Raw genomic sequence first — 27,684 nt, 5'->3', positions numbered from 1 at the left:
TTTCACCTATTATTTATATATGACATACATAACAACACTTAGCTTATATCCTGAGATTGAATTCTTAGACAGTTTTTAGAGCTACTTTGACAACATATCCCTAGTTTGCCCAGGACAGTTCTGGTTTACGATTATTTTCCTAGTGTAATTGTTAGTATCCCCTTTCATTCTCAAAAATGTTTGCATCATAAATTATATGACCACTGTATTTAGGGCTCCATAGAACACTATTTTTTAAACTAAAAGTCACAACCTAATGCATCACAACCAGCAATTGAACAAAAAAAGCAATAGAATCCTTAAACTCTAGAGAATATTAAATTTTGAGAGAACAGGAATAAAAGCCCATATAGGAATGAAAAGTGACTAGAGAAGTAGGGAGTAGAATGGTATCATGAAAGCTAATATTCTTATGGGTCATCTCTGTAGACCTGGAGGGAACTTAGGATAATGAAAGGACTTGTGATGGGCAAAAATCAAGCTTGGTGTCCAAGTCTTTAGTGAATGTGAGGGGGATGAGCAAGACGGTGAGAAATCAGAGCAGGGGCAGCAAGTATACAAGCTGCTCACACTTAGTCTAGAACTTTTTGCAGACATGCTAGTCAAATTTTTTTTTCTCATGCTGAGCTTGAGTGGGTCCTCAGACTCCTTAAAATGATAATCCAACCATTAGCAGCCACTAATGATTGATTGGAATTGTGGCACAAGAAAGACACCTGTTTTTCCTTTTCTGAGGTAGTACATGATATACCTTTATTTCATGAGCTGTTACGGAGCAGGGATTTTAAAGACAAGAGTGAAGGAATCATGATGGCATTAGGAAATCAGAGGGTGATTGAAATGTCTGATCCAAAGAAATATATTGTTTGGAATATTTGAGCATATTCCATTTGCCAGGGTTGTGAGTGAACTAGTGTACTCAAAGAGAAAGCCACTTTTCAGATAAGGCAAGGCAGTGGGCGTGTTTTGTGAAGGTATTAAGGATCTAAGGGATTTTATTTACCACAGAATGAGGGTGAAGCAAGCACAGTGGATAAGTTTGAAGGAAAGAAATCAGTATAAATTTCAGTCAGGGAAGAGAAAGCAAGTATGGGAATATTAACTGAGTACCAGTTATATAGAGAGCCCCATTTGTTATTGAAAAGGGGCTGATTCTGTATTATACAGTACCAAATGAATTAACTACCATGAGACAGAAATTATTAATGTTAGTATTATATAGTCCAGATAATTAAAGGGAAAATCCATGCTCAGTTCTCATTTAAAAATTCAAGGGTTTTAGGCTGGGCGCGGTGGCTCATACCTGTAATCCCAGCACTTTGGGAGGCCGAGGTGGGCAGATCACGAGGTCAGGAGATCGAGACCATCCTGGCTAACACAGTGAAACCCCATCTCTACCAAAAATACGAAAAATTAGCCAGGCGTGGTGGCGGGTACCTGTAGTCCCAGCTACTCGGGAGGCTGAGGCAGGAGGACAGCGTGAACCTGGGAGGCAGAGCTTGCAGTGAACCGACGTTGTGCCACTGCACTCCAGCCTGGGCGACAGAGCGAGACTCTGTCTCAAAAAAAAAAAAAATTCTGGGGTTTTAAAGTTGGGTGACTTAAAACTGTCCAATATTGCAACTGTTGTTTAGTAGTAGAAGTCAGCAGTTGTAGGATGGCATTCTAATATTGAATATAAAATTGAATGAAATGTATTCTTTCTTATTTCATAAAATGAATTTCACTGACAACTTGTAAATTTAAAATACAAATTTGGATTTTATTTTTAAACTTTTTAGGTATTTGTGGTACAGCTAAATGAGACAATAATCTTTGCATTACTTTTTTTATCTGATAGCTATATTGTGCTTAGAAAATTCTGAGCAGTCTAGGGTATGTATAAATATTTAGAGCTTGTTTAGCTTATAATTTTTTTGTTTTCCAAAGGACCTTGACTTTCTGGAAATGATTTTAGAGTTTCTTTATTTCTTATTCATCTTTTTATATCCCAAGTTAGAAATATTTGCAGATGTTGTAAGAAATATAAATGCAAACAATCTTTAAAAATGAGAAGATTTTAAAAATATTATTAAGGTAAAGTGAGTATAATGAATATCAGAGCTTGGAAAATAGCAAAATGTGGCCCGGGGTTAGATATGTAAATATATATATATTTAAAACTGCTGATGGTTTCCTGTTATTGTGTTCTGCTGAGGCAGTTCAACTGTTTCAGTATCTTTGTCTTCTGTAGTATGTGAATAGTAAGTCTGTGTATCAGGGGCAAGGGAGGGTACTAAGATTGAGGCAGATAAGGAAAAAGGAAGTGGGAAAGGAAAGAGAAAAACTTGAAAATAAATATAAAATTATTTATTAAAATAATTATAAATGTATATTAAAGATATGTTGATAAAACCAGAGATAAAGAAAAGGACATACTGCCCCCCATGCCATGTATAAATGGCTTTATTGTTTTTTAAAAACACTCTGAAGATGTTTCTATTATTTTTATTAGTACCATATATCACTATTTGGTAATCTTTATGCTTCCTGTTGCACTTTGCTCATTTCTTACTGTTTGATATTTCATGAAATTGGAAAACAACTGGCTACTAATTTTTGGAATTGAAGATTTAAAATTATATTTTCCTTTGGGTAATCTCTTCTGTGGGTAACACATGCTTAATTCTTTGTTCTTTTTTTTCATGTCAATGTTTTTAGAAATAATTTTAAAACAAAGCATATATATCTTTTATTTTTATTACAGAAAACTTAAAATGTGGAAATTAAAGTCTTATAAATTCCCCTTGTATCCATTATCCTGTTTAAACGATTAACAATATTCTATTTTTCATAAAATAAAGGATATTTTATTCAGACAAGTTTAATAATATTCTCTTGTTTTCCCTAAGGTGGTGCTTTGTAAATTTCACTCCGTGTTTCTGTCTCAGAAAGGGCAGGTTTATACCTGTGGTCATGGTCCTGGAGGGCGATTAGGACATGGAGATGAACAGACATGCTTGGTAATTGAAATGTCATTACACTATTTAGGTAATTTTAGAGAAATGCTGATAAGCTGAAAGATTTAGTTAACTAAAATTTTTTTTCAACTGTAAGGACGAAATAATACATCAATTGATAATAGATTAAAAAAAATCTGTTTCCTGGTATATCATGTTCAAATTAAGGATTTACATACAATGCAAAAGGATTAAAAAAAGTAATACTTTGCTTATAGCAAATACTGAGTCAGGAGCGTTACATAAGCTTTAAAATGTTTCTAGAGTTGAAATAAAAGAAGGCAGACTAGGTCGGGCGCAGTGGCTCACGCCTGTAATCCCAGCACTTTGGGAGGCCGAAGCAGGCGGATCACCTGAGGTCGGGAGTTCGAGACTGGCCTGACCAACATAGAGAAACCCTGTCTCTATTAAAAATACAAAATTAGCTGGGCATGGTGGCACATGCCTGTAATCCCAGCTACTTGGGAGGCTGAGGCAGGAGAATTGCTTGAACCTGGGAGGCGGAGGTTGCGGTGAGCCGAGATTGTGCCATTGCACTCCAGCCTGGGCAACAAGAGCGAAACTCCGTCTCAAAAAAAAAAAAAAAAACCGAAAAAGAAGGCAGACTAATTGTAAAACACTTTTCCTGAAGTAGTTCTGGTTTTTGTTTTTAACTTCTCATTAAGATTTCTGTGGTCTAAGAATTGAGCCAGTATTTTCATTATATAGGCACAAAATTGATATTTGTGCTACCGAAACTTAGTGCTAATTAGAAGAGACCTAGTACATTACCTATCAGAAAATTGGTTCACTAGGTTATTTTAAGATGTTTTTTGTGGGGACTTCTGGTATACTTATCTATTAAATGGTGCTTTTAAAAAGAGGGAAAGCTATAATGATAATAACTTCCATTTTTGAGGGTTTATTTTGTTCCAAGCATTGTTTATGCTTTTCATTTATAATTATTACCTTAAGCCTCACAACAGCCCTGTGAGGCACAGGTATTATCTTCATTTTATGCATGATGATGACACTAATAATAGCAATCATTTATTGACTGATCACTGTTTTCACATGAAGAAAATGAGGTACAGAGAGGTTAAGAAATTTGGTTTGAGATCAGATAGGTAGTGACAGAAGTAAGATTTGAACCCAGGACAGATAAATGACTCCAAAGGAATATGATACTATATGTTTGGCTACTCCCTGAAGGGAAACATTGATTCTGTATTTTTGTTTTTTTCAATGTACCAGTGTATACTTTGATGAGTTCGCTTTATTCATACCAAACAAATTTGCACTTGGTAAGGGCTCAAAAATCATTTGTTGAATTGAATTATTTCACTGGAATGTCTTACTGGGCTTATGTATTTTGCTCATAAACTTACAACCATATCCTTTTAAACTCATCTACCCTTTGCTGAAATGTAGAATTTACCTATGATAGATACAGCCATGTATTGGTCATGTCATTTCATGTCATTTTAGATATAGTATCATCAAATTCTATTTGCATATCTAATGGTTAATGTAGTATACTAAAGTTAATTTTATTTTGTAGGTCCCTCGGCTTGTGGAAGGACTGAATGGTCATAATTGTTCCCAAGTGGCAGCTGCTAAGGATCATACTGTTGTATTAACTGAAGATGGATGTGTTTATACATTTGGTCTAAACATTTTTCATCAATTAGGAATTATTCCACCACCTTCCAGTTGTAATGTACCCAGACAGGTAAGCTTTACTCTTTTAAATAATAAGGTTTTACATTTGCAGTAAAACCTGTATGAACAAAAAAATGTAAGTTATTGACAGAGCAACTTATTTTATTTCTGTTATTTAACTTTATCTTCAGTGGTATATATTGTCTTTATTATTTATTATTATTATTATTATTTTTTGAGACAGAGTCTTGCTCTGTCACCCAGGCTGGAGTGCAGTGGTGTGATCTCAGCTGAGTGCAACCTCCGCCCCTTGGGTTCAAGCGATTGTCTTGCCTCAGCCTTCTGAGTAGCTGGGATTACAGGCACACACCACCATGCCTGGCTAATTTTTTTTTTTTGGGTATTTTTAGTAGAGACAGGGTTTTGTCATGTTGACCAGGCTGGTCTCAAACTCCTGACCTCAGGTGATCCGCCCGCCTTGGCCTCCCAAAGTGCTGGGATTACAGGCATGAGCCACCACACCCAGCCTGTTGTCTTTATTTTTAATAGGAGAAATTAAGCATAGTACATATTGGCATTTGTTTGGAGTAAGGAAGAAAGCACTTGGGAAATTCTGCACTTGGGAGATTAGCCACCAAACTGCATCTTTTAAGTATTCATAAGCAAAGGGAGGTCCAGATATTTTGGATTTGAAACTTAAACACTTTTTAGGCCCTCCTTAAGAAAAACTATGAAATTTATCAATACCAAATGGGTTCATGCAAGTGAGGAACTCAGAGACTTAAGTTTTATTTGCTTCAGTAAATCTGCCTCTGTACAGATATCACACATGACGAGTTGATGTTAGGGGACATGGGTCCGAAAACCAGTATTCTTTATTCTACTTTTTTACTCTCATGTGCACAGCCATCTCTAGAAGGTGCACAGTAGTGCACAGGACAATCGCACGACAAAAAAATCATTTAGCCCAAAATGTCAATAATGCCACTATTTGAGAGACATGGAAATATCTAATTTAGAAGCACTGTGTTTTCTATTAAGAATGAGACTGGCTGCTTTGCATATTGCTTGTTAGAAAAAGAAAAATAGCTAAAAGTTTAATAATTTGATTCTTACACCATGTCAATTTTCTATATGTTAAAACTGCTGATTGAAAGTGGCTGCATCACAATGTTTTGTGTTCTGAGAAGGATTCAGATCTTAGTATGAGTGCTGAGATCTGTTATTGACAACTGCCAATTGCACTTGAGTGGACCACTGACAGCAAGTATACCATGTATTTGCTGGTCTGCTGGATCTTTAAAAAATTGTACTCGGTCATAAATATATAGTAAATTGCAGTTTTATTTGTCTTTACATAGATACAGGCAAAATATCTGAAAGGAAGGACAATCATTGGCGTTGCAGCAGGCAGGTTTCATACAGTCCTATGGACTAGAGAAGCTGTTTACACTATGGGACTAAATGGTGGACAACTGGGTAAGAAATCCTTGATGACAATATCTGGAAATTAAATTGGACTCTTTAAAAAATTATCTTTTCTTTTTAATTTTTATTGATTAGAATGGGATTATGAGTGATTTTTTTGTTTGTTTGTTTGAGACAAAGTCTCACTCTGTTATCGTAGCTGGAGTTCAGGGTGTGATCACAGCTCACTGAAGCCTTGACCTTCTGGGCTCAAACGATCCTCCCATTTCAGCCCCCCAAGTAGCTGGGACCAGAGGCCCCTATCACCATGCTGGGCTATTTTTTGTAGAGATGGTGTTTCACCATGTTGCACAGGCTGGTCTCGAGCTCCAGGGCTCAAGGGATCTGCCCACCTTGGCCTCCCCAAGTGCTGGGATTATTATAGGCATGAGACACTGTGCTTGGCCAAATAGGACTCTTAAAAGAGCTATTTTGTGATTTGCTTATTTGTGTCATTTTTTAGGTTGTTTGCTAGATCCCAATGGAGAAAAGTGTGTAACTGCTCCTCGTCAGGTCTCTGCCCTTCACCATAAAGACATTGCTCTGTCTTTGGTTGCTGCAAGTGATGGAGCTACAGTCTGTGTTACCACAAGGGGAGATATTTACTTACTTGCAGACTATCAGTGCAAGAAGATGGCTTCTAAGTATGTGTATTTCTGTGAAAGAAACATAACTTTAATAATAATTCAACTCTTCCAGCAAATATCTGAGTGTCAGCTTTATGCTATGTTCTATAAATGTCAAATGGAAATAATTGAATGAGGAAAAAATCCGGAATTTTTGTCTTTGATTTTTATCTTTTGGCATGGATCCAGTGAATATATATAAAATTTCTGTGTAAATTGTAAAGTGGTATTTCTGAATTATGTTTAATATGTAGTTAAATATGAGCTATATATTTTTTCTTTTTTTATACTTTAGGTGCACAGAAATAGATTAATCACAATTCTTGATTCGTGACACTTTCATCATTGGTTCCTGTATAGCTTTTTTTACTTTATACATTTATTTATCTTTAGAATATAATCATATATCATGAGCCCTCTAACCAGGCTTAGTGTTTATAACTGATAAGTATATTTTTTAAAAAAACATGTTATTATAGAATGCAGTAAAGTAGCAGTTGATTGACTAGTCAAGTCAAAGCAGAGAATCATAAAGTTTTTTTTTTTTTTTTTTTTTCAATTGAGACAGATTCTTGCTCTGTAGCCCAGGCTAGTCTTGAACTCCTGGGTTCAAGCGTCCCTCCTGTCTCAGCCTCCCAAAGTGCTGGGATTACAGGTGTGAGCCACTGCGCCCAGCCTCATAAAGTTTTAAGTATGGGTGGGTGCACCAACTGGAATTCCCTGTCTTTTCATATAAACCATACTCATAATGTGTCACCTGTCATTTCATTTGGAATGATTTAAGGAACCAGTGCTTAAAAACAATTGTGAAGTAATGTAAGTGCAGAATTGTACATTTTTAATACATTTTGAATCTTTTATAATTGATTAATTAATTTGACAGTTTTTTGCTGCTCATATTTATTGTGCCATTCCAAAGTATTCAACTTTTATAGACAGGTTTCAGACTAATATGTTATCATTTATATAGTATTTTACTGTGATAAATTCATTATAAATATATACATTATTAGTTTAAATAAATACAAGTACTTAAATAGGTCTTTGTACAAATATAAATGATTCTTGAAAGTGGATAGCTCAACTAGTGGGAGCAGTTGTGTACAGGAATTCTAGATAATAGCTATCTAACTTTTAAAACAATTGGGGATTTAAATTTAAATGCAACAAAATGCTTTTGATAATGTAAAACAGATACCATCCATGAAGTTACTCATGAGCAGAAAATGTCTATCAATTTGTAAACACTTACCTTCTTTGTGTAACAATTACTTTTTTTTTTTTTTTTTGAGATGTTGTCTTGCTCTGTTGCCCAGGCTGGAGTACAGTGACGTGACCTATGCTCACAGCAACCCCCGCCTCCCAGGTTCAAGCAATTCTTCTGCCTCAGCCTCCCGATTAGCTGGGATTACAGGCGCCAGCCATCATGCCCAGCTAATTTTTTTTTGTATTTTTAGTAGAGATGGGGTTTCTCCATTTTGGCCAGGTTGGTCTCGAACTCCTGACCTCAGGTGATTCGCCCACCTTGGCCTCCCAAAATGCTTGGATTACAGGCATGAGCCACTGCACCTGGCAGAAAGTTACTTTTGACTTTAATTTTAGGTTATATTTTAGTTATAGAAAGATGAAAATGTGAATATGTTTCTTAAAACTGACTAAATAGGTTTTTTCCTGAGTTTGAGGTGATATGTAAGATGTTAAGTTGTATTTTTAGTTAACATTTATAAAACTTGCCTATATAACATTAAATCACATAAATATGTTATATCCAAGTTTACATTAAGGAAATTATTTTGTTATAGATTACATTATACAATATAGTAATTTTGAAAATATTTTTTTCCTTTAATTTAAAAGGGAGGACAGTCATTGGAGTAGCAGCAGGCAGATTTCACATAATGCTATGCACATCAAATGTGCAGATATAATGAAATGTGTAGCTAATGAATGAGTTATTGAATAGCAGTACAGATGGTTTTCATAGTAGCAATATCTGTTTAGGATTAGCCATTTTTGAAATTAAGCATTTCTATTTAATTTTGAGGTTTAAAATTTGTCTTTTCTGTTAAAATAGAGGTGCACTTAAGGAGCTTATTGCCATACCAGTTATTTATTTATTATTTATTTACTTTTTTAAGACAGAGTCTCTCTCTGTCACCCAGGCTGGAGTGCACTGGTGCGATCTCTGCTCACTGCAACCTCTGCCTCCTAGGTTCAAGTGATTCTTCTGCCTCACCCTCCCGAGTAGCTGGGACTACAGGCGTGCATCACCATGCCCGGCTGATTTTTGTCTTAGTAGAGCTAGGGTTTTGCCATTTTGGCCAGGCTGGTCTCGAACTTCTGGCCTCAAATGATCCACTGGCCTTGGCCTCCCGAAGTGCTGGGATTACAGGCGTGAGCCACTGCACCCAGCCCATACCAGTTATTTAAACTCCAGAGTGAATGTTTGAATTAGCAGGTGGAACTTCAGGCATTTAATGTGTGTGTTTGTGTGGGTAAAGGCATTTAAGAGAAAAAGACTTGACATAGAAAGGAACAGCCCCCTTGTAGGAGAAATTTACAGAATGGAAGACTAGAGATACCAAAGACCGAATCATTTTACTTCATCTTTCACAATAATTGCCTATAGATTGTTGTTTGAATACTAACTTCTTTGAAGTTTAGGCATGTGTATTTTAGAGAACATATTAATCTAGGATTTTTTTTTTTTTCATCTAGACAATTGAACTTGAAAAAAGTTCTTGTGTCTGGGGGTCATATGGAATACAAAGTTGATCCTGAACATTTGAAAGAAAATGGGGGTCAAAAAATTTGTATTCTTGCAATGGATGGAGCTGGAAGGGTAAGTATATGTTTATGTAAAAGTGTAATCTTACTCTCAGTTGATAGCTATAGCAGACGTGGTAACATGAAAATGTATTGCTATGTTAGTGACAATTCCTACTGACTTTGATGATTAGTATTGGGTGCCAAAATAAGTATGTTTTAGGCATCCATTACTAATTAGTATGGAGGTGGGATTTAGAGAAAGTATGACAGACAACATTTAATCTAATGTTGCACAATACTGATTTGTTAAACTGTAATCAAAAATAATTTTATTGTGCTTAAAATGAAAAGAGATTTTGATGTTATTTGGTATATACACTGAATACTGATAAATGACACTGAATTGCATAAATATAAGATATGTAATGTAACTATAATTTTATTTATTTATTTATTTTGAGACAGTCTTGCTCTATTGGCCAGGCTAGAGTGCAGTGTCGTGATCTCGGCTCATTGCAACCTCCACCTCCTGGGTTCAGGCGATTCTCATGTCTCAGCCTCCTGAGTAGCAGGGATTACAAGCATGTGCCACTACGCCTGGCTTATTTTTGTATTTTTAGTAGAGACGGGGTTTTGCCATGTTAGCCAGGCTGGTCTCAAACTCCTGGCCTCAAGTGATCTGCCCTCCTCAGCCCCACAAAGTACTGGGATTACAGGCGTGAGCCACTGCGCCTGGCCTCATGTAACTGTTAAAAAAGTAAAGATCAGGCAATATGATAAATTTGGTGCATAGTTGGAAATTTTTTCCATATTTAGTTTTATACAAATATATGCATTATAATATATGTATACATTATAAGCATCCACATTATATATGAAAGATTTATGGATCACTAGTGTGTAAGGAATTTCTTATCTCTTAAATAAAAAGTTCTGATTTTAGTTCCTTATGCAGACAATCAGTACATTTCTCTAATAAAATTATTAATTTAAAATATTTAAAAAAATTATTTTCTGAAATATATGCTTCAATTAATGTATTTATATATTATATAAAATACATCTCTAAATTGTTTTTGAAGGGTGGGCGCCATCTCTAAATAATATATTTAGATTTTTAAAATTGTATTTAAAAGTATATATCAAACACTAATGATACTGAAAAACACACAGTATGGGTAGAAAAACACAGATAACTTTCTGGTTTTACTTATAAAATTAAAATAATGCTTTCCAAGGTTTATAATGTGCTGTAAAGTTTGACATTTTAGAAATTGAGGAATTAATCGTAAAGCTCCACCTACTGGGTCATTATAGGCATACATTGTAGGGATGGAGAATGAAGATGATTTTATTAGTAGTAACTAGGTTTAAATATTAGAGCTCTGCATCAGGAAGAATAGCTGTTGGATAGTGGGCGTAATACTTGAGTGATGTGATGCTCTGTGCAGCAAACCACCATGGCACACGTTTACCTATGTAACAAACCTACACATCCTGCACATGTACCCCTGAACTTAAAAGTTGAAGGAAAAAAAAAAGAATTAGAGCTCCAGTTTGTACTAGTGGAAGGAAACAAATGGGGTTACATAAAAGAGTTGAGTATAAAAACTTATATTTGATTTTGGGATGTGTATTACTTACATTGAAATGGATATAGTTTATACTTCTGGATATTTACTTCCTGGAAAATAGAGTCTCATTAAGAAAACCAAGCTCTGAAAGCATCAGTCAGTCTCAATCAGTATAGTCTTTTTGTGTGAATAACTTTTTAGCGACCTTGTCAGATAACCATTTTGTGTTCTAGTTTTCTTAACTTGATTATGAGGGAATTGGACTTTTAAAAATCAGCAGTTCCAATTTTTCAGATGAAATTGTGCTTGGAATACCAGTATATGAAACAGATAAAACAATTGCTGCTGTGGATTGGGAAGCCTGACACCCCATCTCTCATCATTCTCCATCCCTTAGCAAGTTCCCTGGAGCTACTTTTCAGGGACTCTGAGGTTTGCAGAACCATTTACAACCATTGAATTCTGTAATGACTTTTCTAAGATTTTGTTTTAGTTATATAATTGAGTTATGCATACATTTACTTTTTTCTTGAGAGTAAAGTTTGGATTTTCATAGGGGGATCATTCTTCTTGTAAAGAGATAGTACTACAAGAAGCCTGACTTGTAAGTTGTAGCTTTAAGATTTTGTTTTTCTTTAGCATTGTAGCAGATCTGTTTGCCCTAAACAGGTAATACTGGAAATTGCTACTTCTTAAGAGGAGTGCCTTTGAAATAATTTCTAATGCTTCAGGCTTGCTTAATATAGTTTTCTGAAAGATATTTCTTTAAAATCATCTTGATTTTTATTATAGTATCTATCTTTTTCTGTGGAAGAATGAACATTGAAACATGCTAATGAGAGCTTTTATTTTAACAGCATTGTCTCTTGATATCTTGATTTAAGGTTTTGGTTGTTCAAATGCTACTTGCTTTATATTTCAATGTGATTTGGTTTTGTTTTAGGTGTTTTGCTGGAGATCAGTCAACAGTTCTCTGAAGCAGTGTCGATGGGCCTATCCACGTCAGGTCTTCATTTCTGATATTGCTTTAAATAGAAATGAAATTCTATTTGTTACGCAAGATGGAGAAGGATTTAGAGGGAGATGGTTTGAAGAAAAAAGAAAGAGTTCTGAAAAGAAAGGTCAGTTCATATATTGAACGATACGTAAAAGTACCTTTCAATTATCCTTTAATTTGACAAGTATTAGGTTCAATTGACAAGTATTATTAGGTTTTACTTTTATGTATTTATCTTTGTGATTAGTTTTTTTAATGCCTGTTTCCTATTAGAGTGTAAGGTTAGTGATGGCAAGGGCCATGAATATTCTTCTATATCCTTAGCCTTTGGCATATTTCCTGGCACATTGTAGTCACTCATTAAATCACCTGTTGTATGAATAACTCAGTTATTGTGTGCCAGAACAAAATCAAGAATGTTTATAATTACTCAGAAAATTATAAATGTATTCTTCAAAATCATAAAGCCACAGATAAATGACTTTTGTAAAATTTAATGATTTAGTTGTATTTCTTTTATCTCTTTATAGATTATTCAAGTCTGTAAACATTTAATATATATTTACTATGTGCCAGATATAGGGGAAAGTTTTAAAGATGCAAAAATATATAAAATGGGCCTCTATACTGGGGCACTCATAGGCTTGTAGGGGCAATAGACATGTATGTAAATATTTGCAGTTCACTGAGACTAATGTTAACATCCACATAATAAGTTTCTTGAGAGCATAGAAATTGGAATGACTGAGTGTCAGAGAAGATTAATAAAGCCTCATAAGACTAAAATAGAGTTAATTTGTGAGAGTAACTAGAACATAGGTTCAACCTGTGGAAGTCTTTAGAAGTGTGTCTTAGTCGTATTTAGTGATCTGAAACTGAATTCATGATTTCATGCTCCAACTTCTGCTTCTCAGTGTTTTCTATTTCAGTAAATTATTATCTTTGACACTCAGATTCCCTTACACTAGAATTAATCAGTCATCAAGTTTGGTTCTCTTTCTCAAATGTTTCTTATATCTTTCCACTTTTTTCTGGATTCATTGCTACAACCTAGTCTATATCATCTTTTAATTCTTTTCCTGGATTTACAGTACTTCCTTAAATGGCCTCTTTATATCTATTCTTTGTTTACCTTAAACGTTCTTCACACTACAGCCAGAATCATTTCATTCATGTAAATTTCATCTTTGTGGAAGCACTATATCCTTTACCTTCATAGCCTTGATTTTACTTGTAATGATATAATCATTTGTGTAATGTCTGTCTTCCCTGCTAGATTGTGTACTTGATGAGAGCAGGAACATGTCTGTCTTCTTCACTACTATATCACCAGACTGATGATACCATAGTAGCCCAGTTTGGTTACTCACGTATTTTCTGAATACGTGCAAGAAAGGGGGAAGAGAAAGGGAGGAAGCAAATAAACAAGCAGATTATGAAGACACTAGATTTATATATTTTTAATCCAAGTTGAAGAATTTTTTTCCCTTTGGGCAACAGGAAGTATAAAGTTGAAGAGTTTTAAAAGCTAGTATGACACTAGATTTGCTTTTTAGAAAGGTAACTTTGGTTGCAGTATGGAGGATGTGTTTGTTGAAAGAGATGGAATCATGGATAATTGAGAATCCATCCACCAAAAATTTCCTGTATAATACAGCCAATATATTCAGTGCAAAATGTGTTGAAGAGAGGATGTAGTTCTTCAAAAACAATGAATATGTGTGAAAAAGATTTCCATATTTTTCTAACTCCTTTTCTACTCCATTTACTTCTCAATCATTTTAGTTTCGGTAAAGCCTTGATTAATGGTAGTTTATTTTTTTTTAACAGAGATTTTATCAAACCTTCACAATTCCTCATCAGATGTGTCTTATGTCTCTGATATAAATAGTGTGTATGAAAGAATTCGACTTGAGAAACTTACCTTTGCACATAGAGCTGTTAGTGTCAGCACAGATCCAAGTGGATGCAACTTTGCAATCCTGCAGTCAGATCCTAAAACAAGGTATACTTGTATATATTAAATTTCATTTTTTAGAAGGAACAGTCACTGAATTTTCTTGTTTTCAGTAGCTGCTGGTGCAAATTTAATTGAAGAGTTGTTGCCAAGACCTATAGAGACCTTAGACATAATCATGTTTACAGGATAATCCAGAGGTAGAATTTGTTATACTTGGAGTGATGAATGTTTCCTTTGGTTTGTAAACTGACATTTATTGAAAATATTGAAAATATCTATACATGCACTCACAAAGTTTATTTGTCTTTCTTTTTTTTTTTTTTTTTTGAGGTGGAGTCTTGCTCTATTGCCCAGGCTAAGTGGCAAAATCTCAGCTCACTCTAACCTCCACCTCCCAGGTTGAAGCGATTCTCTTGCCTCAGCCTCCCAAGTAGTTTGGATTACAGGTGCCCACCACCACACCCAGCTAATTTTTGTATTTTTAGTAGAGATGGGGTTTTGCCCTGTTGGCCAGGCTGGTCTTGACCACCTGACCTCAGGTGATCCGCCAGCCTCGGCCTCCCAAAGTGCTAGGATTACAGGCATGAGCCACCGCGCCCTGCCTTATTTGTCTTTCATACTTTATGATGTACCCTAGGTTCTCAGATTATGAAAAATGTATTATAAATATTTCTTAGGCAGTTTGCAAAGATTTCTGACCCTTGAATATGATGAGAATTGGCAAAATAAGTGTTGTGGCGCCATCTGTAAATTCCAATGCAAATCTCCTATGTCACATTAGCAGAGAGGTATCAGATTAAGGTAAACATCAAGGGTACTGTTGAAGAGGGAGGAAATTCTGCAAGTAGGGTCATCATCCATCCTGGTTTGCCCAGGCCTGCCCCAGTTTTAACATTGAAAGTCTCATCTCCTGAGAAGCTCGTCAATCCAAGGCAAACCACAGGAGGGTTGGTCTTCCTACTGAGAAGGGTGAAATGTTGGTTGGGAAGGTGTAATTGCATTCCCACAGTACTGTGAGAACCAGGGATACGGACAACTTAGTTCTTATCATTTTAATTTGAGAGAAGAATAGAATATAAATATAAAAAGGAATAGAAAAAAATTAAAGGATGATATAGCATCTAGGACTTTGTGCAATATTCTTGTATTTTAGGAAATGCCAAATTTAAAATTTTCTAAATACTGTTTAAAAAATTGCATTTTAAAGGAAAATTGGCTAGGTATGAAAAAGGATTTCCTTCATTTTTTTGAAGCATAATTTGTTTTTGTCTTCTTTCTAGCCTTTATGAAATTCCAGCTGTGTCCTCATCATCCTTTTTTGAAGAGTTTGGCAAACTGTTGAGGGAAGCAGATGAAATGGACAGCATTCATGATGTGACATTTCAAGTTGGCAATAGACTCTTCCCTGCACATAAATATATTTTGGCAGTGCATTCTGATTTTTTTCAGAAATTGTTTCTTTCAGATGGTGATACTTCAGAATTTACAGATATTTACCAGAAAGATGAAGATTCTGCAGGGTGCCATCTCTTTGTGGTAGAGAAGGTTCATCCTGACATGTTTGAATACCTTTTACAATTTATATACACAGATACTTGTGACTTTTTAACTCATGGCTTCAAACCAAGAATACACTTAAACAAAAACCCAGAAGAATATCAGGGAACTCTGAATTCTTATTTGAATAAAGTGAATTTCCATGAAGATGATAACCAGAAGTCTGCATTTGAAGTTTACAAAAGTAATCAAGCTCAAACAGTTAGTGAGAGGCAGAAGAGCAAACCTAAATCTTGTAAAAAAGGAAAAAATATTAGGGAAGATGATCCTGTAAGAATGTTGCAAACTGTTGCAAAGAAATTTGGCTTCAGTAATTTGAGTAGTAGGTATGATTTCTCCTTTATATCTGTTCCTGTACCTCATTCAGTCCTCCTTTAAAAAATTTCCCACCCTTACGGTGAAACCCCATCTCTACTAAAAATGCAAAAAATTAGCCGGGTGCGGTGGCGGGCCCCTGTAGTCCCAGCTACTCAGGAGGCTGAGGCAGGAGAATGGCGTGAACCCGGGAGGCGGAGCTTGCAGTGAGCCGAGATTGCGCCACTGCACTCCAGCCTGGGCGACAGAGCGAGACTCCCTCTCAAAAAAAAAAAAAATTCCCACCCTTTTTGCCTTGCTTTGCTTTTCTTTCCCCTCCCCAAGTCTCCTCCCACTTGTTCCATCCCCTTCTCTTTCTCCTTCCCCTCCTCTTCCTCTCTCTCCCTTTCTCCCTACCCATCCTTTTTTTGGGGAGGTACATGGATATGTCTTTCCTTCATTTGCGGGCAGAGCTATCTCTGGGACTTCTTGGATTACATTAATGGATGGGAAAGCTGTTCGTGGGTTTGAACTCTGGTTTGTGTATGTAACAGGGATCTGGAGTGGCAGGCAGTGTGGTATGCTGGAAAGGTCTTTCAAGTTAGAAAGACAGACATGTCTCAGCTTTACTGTTCCTGGCTGGGACAATTTTCTTTCTTTTACCTCAGTTTCTCGAACTCCTGGGCTCAAGTGATCCTTCTTACCTCAGTTTCTCAATATAAGAAATGGGAAAGATAATATTTACCTCATATTGTTGGTATGGTTTTGTCATATGTAAATTGCCTAACACCATAGTATCATGAATCAGATTATTTGAAATTCTTTCTTTTTTTAAGGTATTTATGTTGCTTGTGGCAGTTAAACCTTCGTTGTAGGGTGGGAACAGAGGAGGGGTGTGTATCGTGTTTCCTGTTTAAAAATAATGAAGGGGCCGGGCACGGTGGCTCATGCCTGTAATCCCAGCACTTTGGGAGGCCGAGGTGGGCAGATCACCTGAGGTCAGGAGTTTGAGACCAACCTGGCCAACATGGCGAAACCCTGTCTCTACAAAAAATTATAAAAATTAGCTGGGCATGGTGGTGAATGCCTGTAGTCCCAGTTACTGGGTTGGCTGAGGCAGGAGATTCACGTGAACCTGGGAGGTGGAGGTTGCAGTGAACTAAGATCATGCCACCACACTCTATCCTGGGCGACAGAGTGAGACTTCGTCTCAAAAAAAAAAAAAAAAAAAAGGAAAAACTGTGCGCTATGGCTTTGATTTGTCTTCTGTCAGTAATATTTAATCTATTTTGAATTCTAACTAAAATGGAAGAAAAAGTATGATATTTCTTTTTCTCAGAGTAGGAGTTTGTTGAGATACTTTTCTAGGATACAGTGTTATATTTAGATGTAAGCTAATTTGTTGGATTTTTTTGTTGTGTGTTTATTTTTGTAGGGGAATATCAATTGTTAATTTTTATCTATCCTTGATAGGTTAGATGGAGTCAGATTTGAAAATGAAAAAATTAATGTTATTTCCAAGAACACTGGTAATAAACTGAAGCTAAGTCAGAAAAAATGGTAAGTAAGGAAAGGAAGATTAACATTTCATGTCTAGATTTTGGCACTTAAGTGTGGAAATAGATCTCTGCTTACCCACATATGAAGCAAAATGTATAGGTAGATACCTTCTTACCTTTTCTAGTATTCTGCATTTCTGGAAATGTTGGGGAGCTGTTGAAGTAAATTGATAAAATATTAACTGCTGAAGACATCAGAGGAGTTTTTTCTTTCTGATGACTTTCTAATAGAAAGTGGAACTTTTAATTTTTGTTTTTTCTTGCCTGAATTTTGTGCCTTGTTATAATTAGGAAATGTTATTAGCCCCCAAACCAATTAATTATACCTCTTAATCATTGTTATGATTATTTCCTTTAGTATAAAAAATTTTCAATAATAAATATTCTAAATATATTGTTAAAAAGTTTTGTTTTTAGGGCCTGGTGTGGTGGCTCACGCCTGTAATCTCAGCACTTTGGGGGGCCGAGGCGGGTGGATCACCTGAGGTCAAGAGCCTGGTTAACATGGTGAAATCCTGTCTCTACAAAGAAAATACAAAAATTAGCCGGGCATAGTGGCGGGTGCCTGTGATCCCAGCTACTTGGGAGGCTGAGGCAGGAGAATCACTTGTACTCGGGAGGCGGAGGTTGCAGTGAGCCAAGATTGCACCATTGCACTCCAGCCTGGGTGGCAGAACGAGACCCCATCTCAAAGAAAAAAAAGTTTTGTTTTTAGCTATTCATACTTCCTCTGTAAGTGAAAAGGTTTTGGAGAAGGATAAACTGTGGAGTTGTTTCAACTGTGCTTGGCCCAGATTAGCTACTACAAATAAGTGAATTACAGAGACTTAAATATGATATCACTTAGTATTATATTATTAACAGTTTCTCTGGAATAAAAAAAGGAAAATCAGAAAAATACTTTTTGAATATTTGTATTTGGCTCCCTTTTCAAATATTGTCTTTACTCTAAGGCCCTTATCTTCCCTGTGGTGGAAGAAGATGAAGTATTTTATTATATGTATTCCTGCAAGTTATTTATTCTCTGCCACCTTTAAGAGAAAATCGAAAGTTAAGCCAAATCCTATAATCTTTTTCATTAAATATGTAAAGAAATTGCTCTTGCTTCAATTAAACATTTTCTTGCAGTTCATTTCTGTGTGACGTGACCATGAAATCAGTGGATGGAAAGGAATTTCCTTGTCATAAATGTGTTCTTTGTGCTAGACTTGGTAGGTGCACTTTTTAAAGCTGCTAATTTATTTGCTGTAGTATTGTTTCACTATTCTTATTGCACTGAACTTTTTTTTCTTTTAGAATATTTTCACAGTATGCTGAGTAGCTCATGGATTGAGGTAAGATTTAAGTAAAAAGCGCCTAGGTTGGTAACTATGTTTCTTTATATTTTGTGGAAAGTATGTAGTAAAGAAATTCAAAATCAGAACTCGATATTTTAGCTCAGTTTTTCATTTATATTAACCTTTATTTATGCTTGAGGCTGCTGGAAAATAGCAACACTTAGAATTTAAAATTATTGCCGAGAAGCTACTTAAATAAAAATTTCCCTGTTATTATTTAGAAATGTATTAGGAACACCACTGTGTTTCTTGTTTTCTGAATTTTTTTGTTCCTTTTTCATGTTATGTTTTAAAATTAAATTTAATATTATTTTAGCCATGTGTTTTGTAAATTTTATGTTTTGCATTTGATGTGATTTCCTGTTCAGAGTGTTTTGTACCAATAACCCAAATTAGAATGTAATATTTTATTGTTTAGAATGAATTATTTTACTTTATTTTGTCTTATTTTATTTAGGCTTCCAGTTGTGCAGCTCTGGAAATGCCAATACATTCTGATATATTAAAAGTTATTTTGGACTACCTCTATACTGATGAAGCTGTGGTGATAAAAGGTATTAATAAGAGTTAGGACATTGTAGATACTTCACATATAATGGAATAATGGTAAAATCAACATGAATCTTAATTTCTAATAGAAAAAAACCATCAATAAAGGCTTAATTTATTTTATTTTTAAAATATTTAATTTATTTTTTATTATTTATGGAGACCGGGGTCTTACTATGTTGCCCAGGCTGGTCTCAAACTCCTAGGCTCAAGGGATTATTCCACCTCGGCCTTCCAAAGTGCTAGGATTATAGCGTGAGCCACTATGCCTGGCCAAAAAAGGCTTAATTTAGAATAAGCAATAGGAATGATTGCTAATAGTAAAGGAGCAGAAAAAGAAGGTTTTCATTACCCATGTGAAAATGAACTCTTTGAGAATTAGTGCTTGCTTCGGCAGCAAGTATACTAAAACTGGAATGATACAGAGATTACATGGCCCCTGTACAAGGATGGCACGCAAATTTGTGAAGCGTTTCATTAAAAAAAAAAAAAAAAAAAGGAATTGTAGGTAATGGTTGAAATTAGATTCAGCAGTTCAATTTCCAGCTACTTCTATGATGGAGATGAATGAATTGACAACAGGGATAGTTTTGACAAATACCTACATAAGTTCTTTCTTACCTGTTTTTCCTCTTTGTGGTTACACATCTTGAAAGAAACAGATTAAAAATTGTACCAAAATTTATGAAGAGAGGTCATTTATATACTTGGTTAGGCAAAACAGTAACTTTTAGTTACAAGATATGTTTACTCACTGGAATGGTGCTGGATGTTCTGTCATATTCCATTAGTTTTTTTAACCCCAGCTGTATATTGGGGATAAAAAAAAAGTGAATAGACCTTTTTCTATATTCAAGAAACTCAATCTAGTGGAGAAGACAAATGTATAAGAAAACAAATATAATCCAACAGAGTAATTCTCTAAAAAGCAGATGCATTTTTAAGAAGCTAGTCTCTGAGTCTGCCTAGGAAATCTGGGTAGTCTTGTAAGGAGATAGAGTTTAACTGAGGACAAGATTTCTGAAGATTTGTATACTTGAGAGTAAGATAACTGAGACGTGGTATGTTTTTCTCTACTTTCATTCTTTTTAAAAATCGAGAAATTATTTGCATGATAAAACTTATACTTTTAAAGTATACAATAAGTAGTTTTTAGTATGTTTACGAATTTGTGCAACTATCATCACTGTATAATTCTAGAACATTTTCATCACCCCGGAAAGATACCTTGTACCCATTAGCAGACACTTCCCGCTCTCTCTCATCCCCAGTCCGTGGAAAACCCCTATTGTGTTTTCTGTCTCTCTGGATTCGCCTCTTCTGGACATTTCGTATAAATACAATCAAACAACATGTGACCTTTTGTATTTAACTTATTTTACTTAAGTACGATATTTTAAAAATTTATCCGTGTTGTAGCAGGTACCAACACTTTGTTCTTTTTTATTGCCAAATAATATTTATTATGTGGATATAACATATCTATTCATCAGTTGATGGATGTTGGGGTTGTTTTTACCTCGCCTATTAGGAATCAAGCTGCTGTGAACACTCATGCCTAAGTTTTTGCGTGGGCCTGTGTTTTCATTTCTCTTGGGCGTATACCTAGAAGCGGAAATGCTGGGTCATCTGTTTAATTTTTTAGGAACTGCCAAACTGCACAGTGGCTAGCTGTACCATTTAACTTTACCACTAACAGTGTGAGGGTTCCGGTTTCTCCACATCCTTGCAAGCACTTACTAATATCAGCCTTTTTTATTATAGCCATCCTAATGGGTGTGAAGTATGCAACATTGTGATTTTGATTTGTATTTCACTAATGACTAATGATGTTGAACATCTTTTCATATGCTTTTTGGTCTCTTGTATATCTTCTTTGAATACACACTCAAATCCTTTGAACACTTTTTTTCTCAATTATTTTTTTTTTATGATGTTGCAAGAGGTCTTTATATATTCTAGATATTAGTTCCTTAAGGGATATACGATTTGCAAATATTTTCTCTCCTTCTCTGAGTTGTTTTCATTTCCTTGATGAAGTGTCCTTTAAAACAAAAACTTTTATTTTTATTTTATTTTTGAGACAGGGTCTTGCTCTGTTGGCCAAGCTGGAGTGCAGTGGCATGGTCATGGCTCACTGCAGCCTCGGCCTCCTGAGCTCAAGTGATCCTTCCCACCTCAGCCTCCCAAGTAACTGGGACTACAGCTGTGCACCACCATGCCTGGTTAATTTGTAAAAATTTTTTTAGAGACAGAGCCTCCCTATATTGCCCAGGCTGGTCTGGAACTCCTGGGCTCAAGTGATCCTCCTGCCTCAGCCTCCCAAAGTGCTGGGATTACAGGCATTTGATGATGTCCAAATTGTCTATGTTGACTTGTTACTTGTGTTTTTGGTGTCATATCTAGGAATTTGTTGTCAAATCCAAGGTCATGATGATTACCCTATGTTTTCTTCTAAGAGTTTTATAGTTCTGTCTCTCACATGTAGGTCTTTGATCCATTTTGAGTTAATTTCCCCCCCAGTCTTATTAAGGTGTAATTAACAAGTAAAAATTACATGTAGTCATAGTGTATAACATGATGCTTTGAGATATATATATATAATATCTATATTTATATATATAGAGAGATAATTACCACAATCAAGCTAACTAACATATCCATCACCTCACATAATTACCTTTTTTTTTTTTTTGTGGTGAGAGTACTTGAGATCTAGTCTTTCAGCAGATCTCAAGTATGCAGTACATTATTATCAGTGTAGTCGCCATGCTGTATATAAGGTCTCTAGATCTTATTCATTCATCTTATAACTGTAATTTTGTACTCTTTGACCAATATCTCCCCATTACCCTAATCCCCTGACCTCTAGTAACCACCATTCTTATTAAGTTATTTTTTGTATTTGTTGTGAGGTATGGGTCCAAGTTTATTCTTTTACATCTGTGTGTCCTATTTTTTGAGTACCATTTGTTGAAAAGACATTTGTTTTCCCGTTGAATTGTTTTAGCACCTTTGTCAAAAATCAACTGACAATAAATTTAAAGTTTTATTTCTGTACTCTTCAGTTCTATTTCACTGCACTCTCTTTATGCCAGTACAGGACTGTCTTGATTACCATTGCTCTGTTGTAAGTTGTGAAATTGGGAAATGTGAGTTTTCCTACTGTGTTCTGCTATTTCAAGATTGTATTGGCTATTTTGGGTTTCTTGCATTTTCATGTGAATTTTAGGATTAGTTTGCCAATTTCTGCAATAAAGGCAGCTGAGATTTTAATACAAATCACATTTAATTTGTAGATCAGCTTGAGGATTATTGTCATTTTAATATTTAAGTCTTATAATCCATTAACACTGGCTGTCTTTCCATTTATTTAAGTCTATATATTTAAGTCTTTAATTTCTTTCAGTGATTTTTGTAGTTTTCAGTGTACAAGCCTTGCTCTTTCTTAGTTAAAAATTATTAAGAGTTTTTAGTGCTATTTTAAATGGAAATTTTTTTTAATTTTATTTTTGGATTGTCCTTTGCTAGTGTTTAGAATTACAATTGATTTTTGTAAGTTGATCTTATATCCTGCAACCTTGCTGAACTTGTTCACTAATTCTAGTAGTTTTTTTAGTGGATTCCTTAGGATTTTCTATATGCAAGATCATGTCATCTGCAAATAGAGATGGTTTTACTTATGCCTTTCAAATTTGGGTGTGCTTTATTTCTTTTTCTTGCCTAATTGCGCTGATTAGATGAATCTCTAGTACTCTGTTGAATAGAAGTGGCAACAGTGGTCATCCTTGTCTTGTTTCTGATGTTAGGAAAAAGCATTCAGCCTTTTTACCATTAATTAGGATGTTACTTGTGGGTTTTTTGTAGTTGCCATTTATCAGGTTGAGAAAGATTATTTCTATTCCTGGTTTATTGAGTGTTTTTATCATGAAAGGGCGTGGGATTTTTGTCAAATGTTTTTCTGTTTCTTAAGATGGCCATGTGTTTATTATACTTTGTTTTTGTGTATTATATTGATTGATTTTTCAATATGTTGAATTATCCTTTCGTTTTGGATTTATTCTGCCAGGTCACGTTGTATAATTCCTTTTTATATGTTACTGGATTTAGTTTCTTAGCGTTTTTTGAGGATTTTCGCATCTTTAATTGTAAGGGATATTGGTTTAGTTTTCCTGTGATGTCCCTGTCTGTTTTTAGAATCAGCATAATATTGGCCTCCTTGTCTGAGTTGGGAAGTGTTCGTCTTCTACTTTTTGAAGAGTTTGTGGAGAATTGTATTAATTTATCTTGTATTAATTCATCCGTTGTATTATTCATCTTTAAATATTCAGTCAGATTAACCAATTAAGCCATCTGGTCATGGACTCTTCTTTGTAGGAAGTTTTTTGATCACTAATTCAATATCTTTACTTATTGCTAATTGTTTGCCCCCAGATAAAAGGCTGTTGTCACTGGGCAAGCTTTGAGTCAGGTCAAATAAAGATAAGCATTCTAGTGGGATTTTCAGGGAACTAGCAGACAGATCAAATAAGGATACTATTGCTCTACAACTCTTCTGTCTCCTTCTGTGGCTACTAGGCTGTCAATGTGATTTCCTATGATTATGGAGCTGTTGGTTTTCAGTACTGCTGTGGAGGAGGGGAGAGGAAGATCTGAACAGGAAAGGCTGCAGTGTCCTGAATCCCACTGTTCTTAACAAGATTCAACTGCTTTTCTTAATTAAACACTTCCTAGATTATTATAAGCTTTTGGCTGATTTCCAGAATTCTGGAAAAGTTGATTATGACAATTTTCCACAGTTGTCTGTTTTTTTTTAGACGAGAGGATTAGAAGCTCTTAGTCTGTCATTCCTAGTGACTTCATCTTTGTCTCGTATTTTAAAGCTGTTTTCTATGTCAGATTTTTTTCTTCTTAATCTTTTTTTCCCTTTCTTCTCTTCCTCTGTTGTTATTTTTTTCTTTCAATTTATGTTGTTATTTTGGCAGTGGCTCAGGGGCAAAAAGCCATTAGTAGTACTTAGGACCAAGAAAGTTGTTTTATTCTTTTATTTTTTTGAGATGGAGTCTCACTCTGTTGCCCAGGCTGGAGTGCAGTGGCGTGATCTCGTCTCATTGCAACCTTCGCCTCCCATGTTCAAGCAATTCTCGTGCCTCAGCCTCCCCAGTAACTGGGACTACAGGCATGTGCCACCATGCCCTGCTAATGTTTGTATTTTTAGTAGAGATATGTTCATGACGTTGGCCAGGCTGGTCTCAAACTCCTGGTCTTAAGTGGTCTGTCTGCCTCCACCTCCCATAGTGCTGGAATTACAGGCGTGAGCCACCACACCTGGCCCAAGAAAGTTGTTTTAAATTAAGGAAGTCCAATAGTTACAAAAAAGCACTCTTAGATGACAAATTTTGTTTTAAATAAGAAAGCATAAGAGCATTATTTCCCCACCCTATATATATTAAGTGTGATGCTGAGATTTGACTTTTCCCTCTTTGTATTAGTTTGAGAAGTGTTTTTCTAACAACATGGGAGATTATAAACAAGTCAGGCATTCTAGTAGCCTTCTAGACTGAAATGGTCAATTTAAGTTGGCCATTTTATGGTCCTAGTGTGAGATCAAGACATTTTGGTGTAATTTTGTCAGCTTTCTACCTAAAAAATAGAAATATATTTTGATGTATTTACTTTTTATTATGGTTGCCCTTTCAACATTTAGAAAATAATCTTAAATCTCTTTTCTAGTGTACTAATTACTTCAAATTTTTTTTTCTAGGTATAACGTATACAAAGAAAGAGTGATGCTTGTTTTCTTTCTTTTTTTAGAATCTCAAAATGTAGATTTTATTTGTAGTGTTCTTGTGGTGGCTGATCAACTTCTCATAACCCGGTTGAAAGAGATTTGTGAAGTAGCATTAACTGAAAAACGTGAGTAATTTTGAATTTGAGTATTAGTATGTTTTCTGGTTCATCAAGGATTACTGTACTTTATTGACTTTATGATTCCATTTTTGGTAAAATAGACTTTTTTTTGGTACCATGAAAACCTGCCAAAATATGTAAATTATTACATGCCATCATTTGTAAGTGAATTCTTATTTTAGAAATATGTGAAAATATATACGACTTAGAATTGAAATGTAATATTTTTATTGAAATGTCATAAAACCTTGAAGAATAAAGATGGTGTCAAATTTATTTGCTAATTTCAAGGGTGAGAGTTTAAAAGTGAAATTTTTGTACTCTTGCCCTGATCTTGGCTTTAGGTGTTTTTAGCTACCCATTTTCTACTATTTGCAGCGATTTTAAAAATTTAACTTTCCCATTATATATCTGAACAAAGCACATCTCTTTTTTTCTCGAACTCTTCTTTCTTGCTCTCTTCATTATCTTAGTTAATTTCATGGCTATCCTCCTGAACACTCTACTTTGAAATCCAAAATGAGTTTTTCTTTGTTATTTTGGCCCTGACACTCAAATTCATTCAGCTGTCAAAACTTACTCCTTTTAACTATGCTGGTCACATTTCACCTACCTTTGGGTTCTCACTGTACTATGCAGTTGAGGTCACTGTTATCTGTTCCTTCTGGGTAGTGTCACAGTAGTGTTTTAAATGCTGTTTCTCCTGTCTACTTCTGTTTCTTTAAGCTCTCTGTAGGAATTAGTTACATCTTCCCCCTGTTTACATATTTATAATTGCTTACTCTAGAATAAAGGTTAATTTTCCTTAGCTTCCACCTGACAGCCTTTTTGACTTTCTAATCTTATATCTGTTCTGCTTCATTGCTACTTCAGGAAGTGTGAAGGGAATTCCTGTCCATTTTTTCTAGTTCATACTTGCTAGGAGTTTGTCTTGGCTTTGGCATTTTAGTTCTCACTTTTCTTGAGCACTGTAGACTGTCTACTCCTTCGTTATTAAATAGAGAACAACAGCCCTGATCTCCTTTTAAGCAAGAAAATAAAAATATTCTAAAATAAAGGACACAGCATACAACAGGTATAAGACATACATGTAAGTGATATTTTACACTTGTACAGTTGCCTTTGCTGGTCTTCTTCCTCAGTGTTCTTTCATGGATCTGGCTGCACAGTTGCCTTTATTAATTCCTTGATATTCCTAGAACCTAGGAAAAGGAGGCTACCACTTCCTTTGGTCTCTGATTATTAGGAATATGTGCATACTTGTTCCCATGTGAACAACTCTAAAGAAGTTTTTATATGATCTAATTTTATCATTTCTTTCATTTCTCTGTTCATCGTTAGTTGAAAATGTAGGTTAGTCAGGAGTGAGACAGAGACCATTATTGACTGCAGTTGCAACTTTTGATACAATTACAGGTGAGAAAGAAAAAGAAATGCAGGAAGCCAGATGTAGAAAACAACTGTGTTTCCTTATTGGCTGGTACTGATAGAGTAATTAAGAAAAATAATGGAGGGAACAGGAAGCTGAAAGTTACCTGTTATGTAGGTAGAATATTCTGGGATTGTCTCTAGGAAAATGGGTACTTTATATATAATGTTACTATGATTGTAACTAAATCCAGAATCTTTTGCATAGTATATCAGATTTTTCACTGGTGTGAAGAATATTATGGTAAGATTGTGATGTACATATTTTCAAAATATGTATATATTTATATACTTACATGTATATATATACACCCACATGAATTTTGATAGATAACTCAATATATTTTATAGAATTATTTCATCAGTTTGTCTTAGTTTTATATCTTTTTTAGTTTTATGGAAGAGGGAATAACTGCTATGTAAATGAAAAGGAAAGTTCTTCATTAATGAAAGCTTTTTAAAAATATTCAGAAAATGTTAGGTGGAAGATTGTCAGTTCTTATGTGTTTGCTTTTGGGTGGCACTATGCCCCTTCTGTATTTTGTTTTGCTTAGAATATGCTTGCGTGTGAGCTTATTTTTCCTCAGAGCCAATCTTTTGAAATTACTTTGGCATATTGGGATGGAAGAGTTACATATTTGCCCCAGTATTAACTTATTTTTGGCAAGAATTTTTTTTTTTCTTAATTCCAAATGTTCAAATCTTACAGCTTTAGACATACATGTATTTTATTTTGCTGTGGTAATGTGCCTTTTATCTAATTTTGCAAATCTTTTCTTTCTTTGTAGTTACCCTGAAGAATGCTGCTATGCTACTGGAATTTGCAGCAATGTATAGTGCAAAACAGTTGAAACTGTCTTGTTTACAGTTTATAGGATTGAATATGGCAGCTTTACTTGAAGCAAGGTAAGTGAGGTGCATATGTTGTATGATTGTTGCAAAAGGAGATATTTATATATAAAAGCAGATATTATTAGTGATTTAAATGTGAATAACGATGTTTACCTGGATGGAAAG

At 35.0% G+C, this 27,684-nt stretch overlaps 1 protein-coding gene and 1 pseudogene across 6 annotated transcripts in view; both read left to right on the top strand.

Annotated features, from left to right (window-relative positions):
- IBTK (inhibitor of Bruton tyrosine kinase) overlaps positions 1-27,684 on the top strand; it is a 79,091-nt gene that overhangs the window by 19,219 nt on the left and 32,188 nt on the right. For 2 of the 6 annotated variants that reach the window (XM_063724878.1, XM_054557783.2), the window contains 15 exons: positions 2,892-3,002; positions 4,540-4,710; positions 6,002-6,119; positions 6,571-6,751; positions 9,452-9,575; positions 11,371-11,508; positions 12,020-12,197; positions 13,904-14,078; positions 15,314-15,916; positions 17,358-17,444; positions 18,572-18,654; positions 18,740-18,777; positions 19,238-19,334; positions 25,144-25,245; positions 27,456-27,573. In XM_063724878.1, coding sequence (XP_063580948.1) covers positions 2,892-3,002; positions 4,540-4,710; positions 6,002-6,119; positions 6,571-6,751; positions 9,452-9,575; positions 11,371-11,508; positions 12,020-12,197; positions 13,904-14,078; positions 15,314-15,916; positions 17,358-17,444; positions 18,572-18,654; positions 18,740-18,777; positions 19,238-19,334; positions 25,144-25,245; positions 27,456-27,573 — 2,324 coding nt within the window. The remainder of the gene's footprint in view (positions 1-2,891; positions 3,003-4,539; positions 4,711-6,001; positions 6,120-6,570; positions 6,752-9,451; positions 9,576-11,370; positions 11,509-12,019; positions 12,198-13,903; positions 14,079-15,313; positions 15,917-17,357; positions 17,445-18,571; positions 18,655-18,739; positions 18,778-19,237; positions 19,335-25,143; positions 25,246-27,455; positions 27,574-27,684) is intronic. The other 4 variants (XM_063724879.1, XM_002817091.6, XM_054557784.2 and 1 more) reach the window with 3 other exon arrangements.
- LOC112134007 (U6 spliceosomal RNA) lies at positions 19,715-19,813 on the top strand (annotated as a pseudogene).

The sequence above is a fragment of the Pongo abelii genome, chromosome 5 (assembly GCF_028885655.2).
Source record: "Pongo abelii isolate AG06213 chromosome 5, NHGRI_mPonAbe1-v2.0_pri, whole genome shotgun sequence".
NCBI classification, from domain to species: domain Eukaryota; kingdom Metazoa; phylum Chordata; class Mammalia; order Primates; family Hominidae; genus Pongo; species Pongo abelii.
This window is presented reverse-complemented; position numbering and strand designations above follow the sequence as displayed.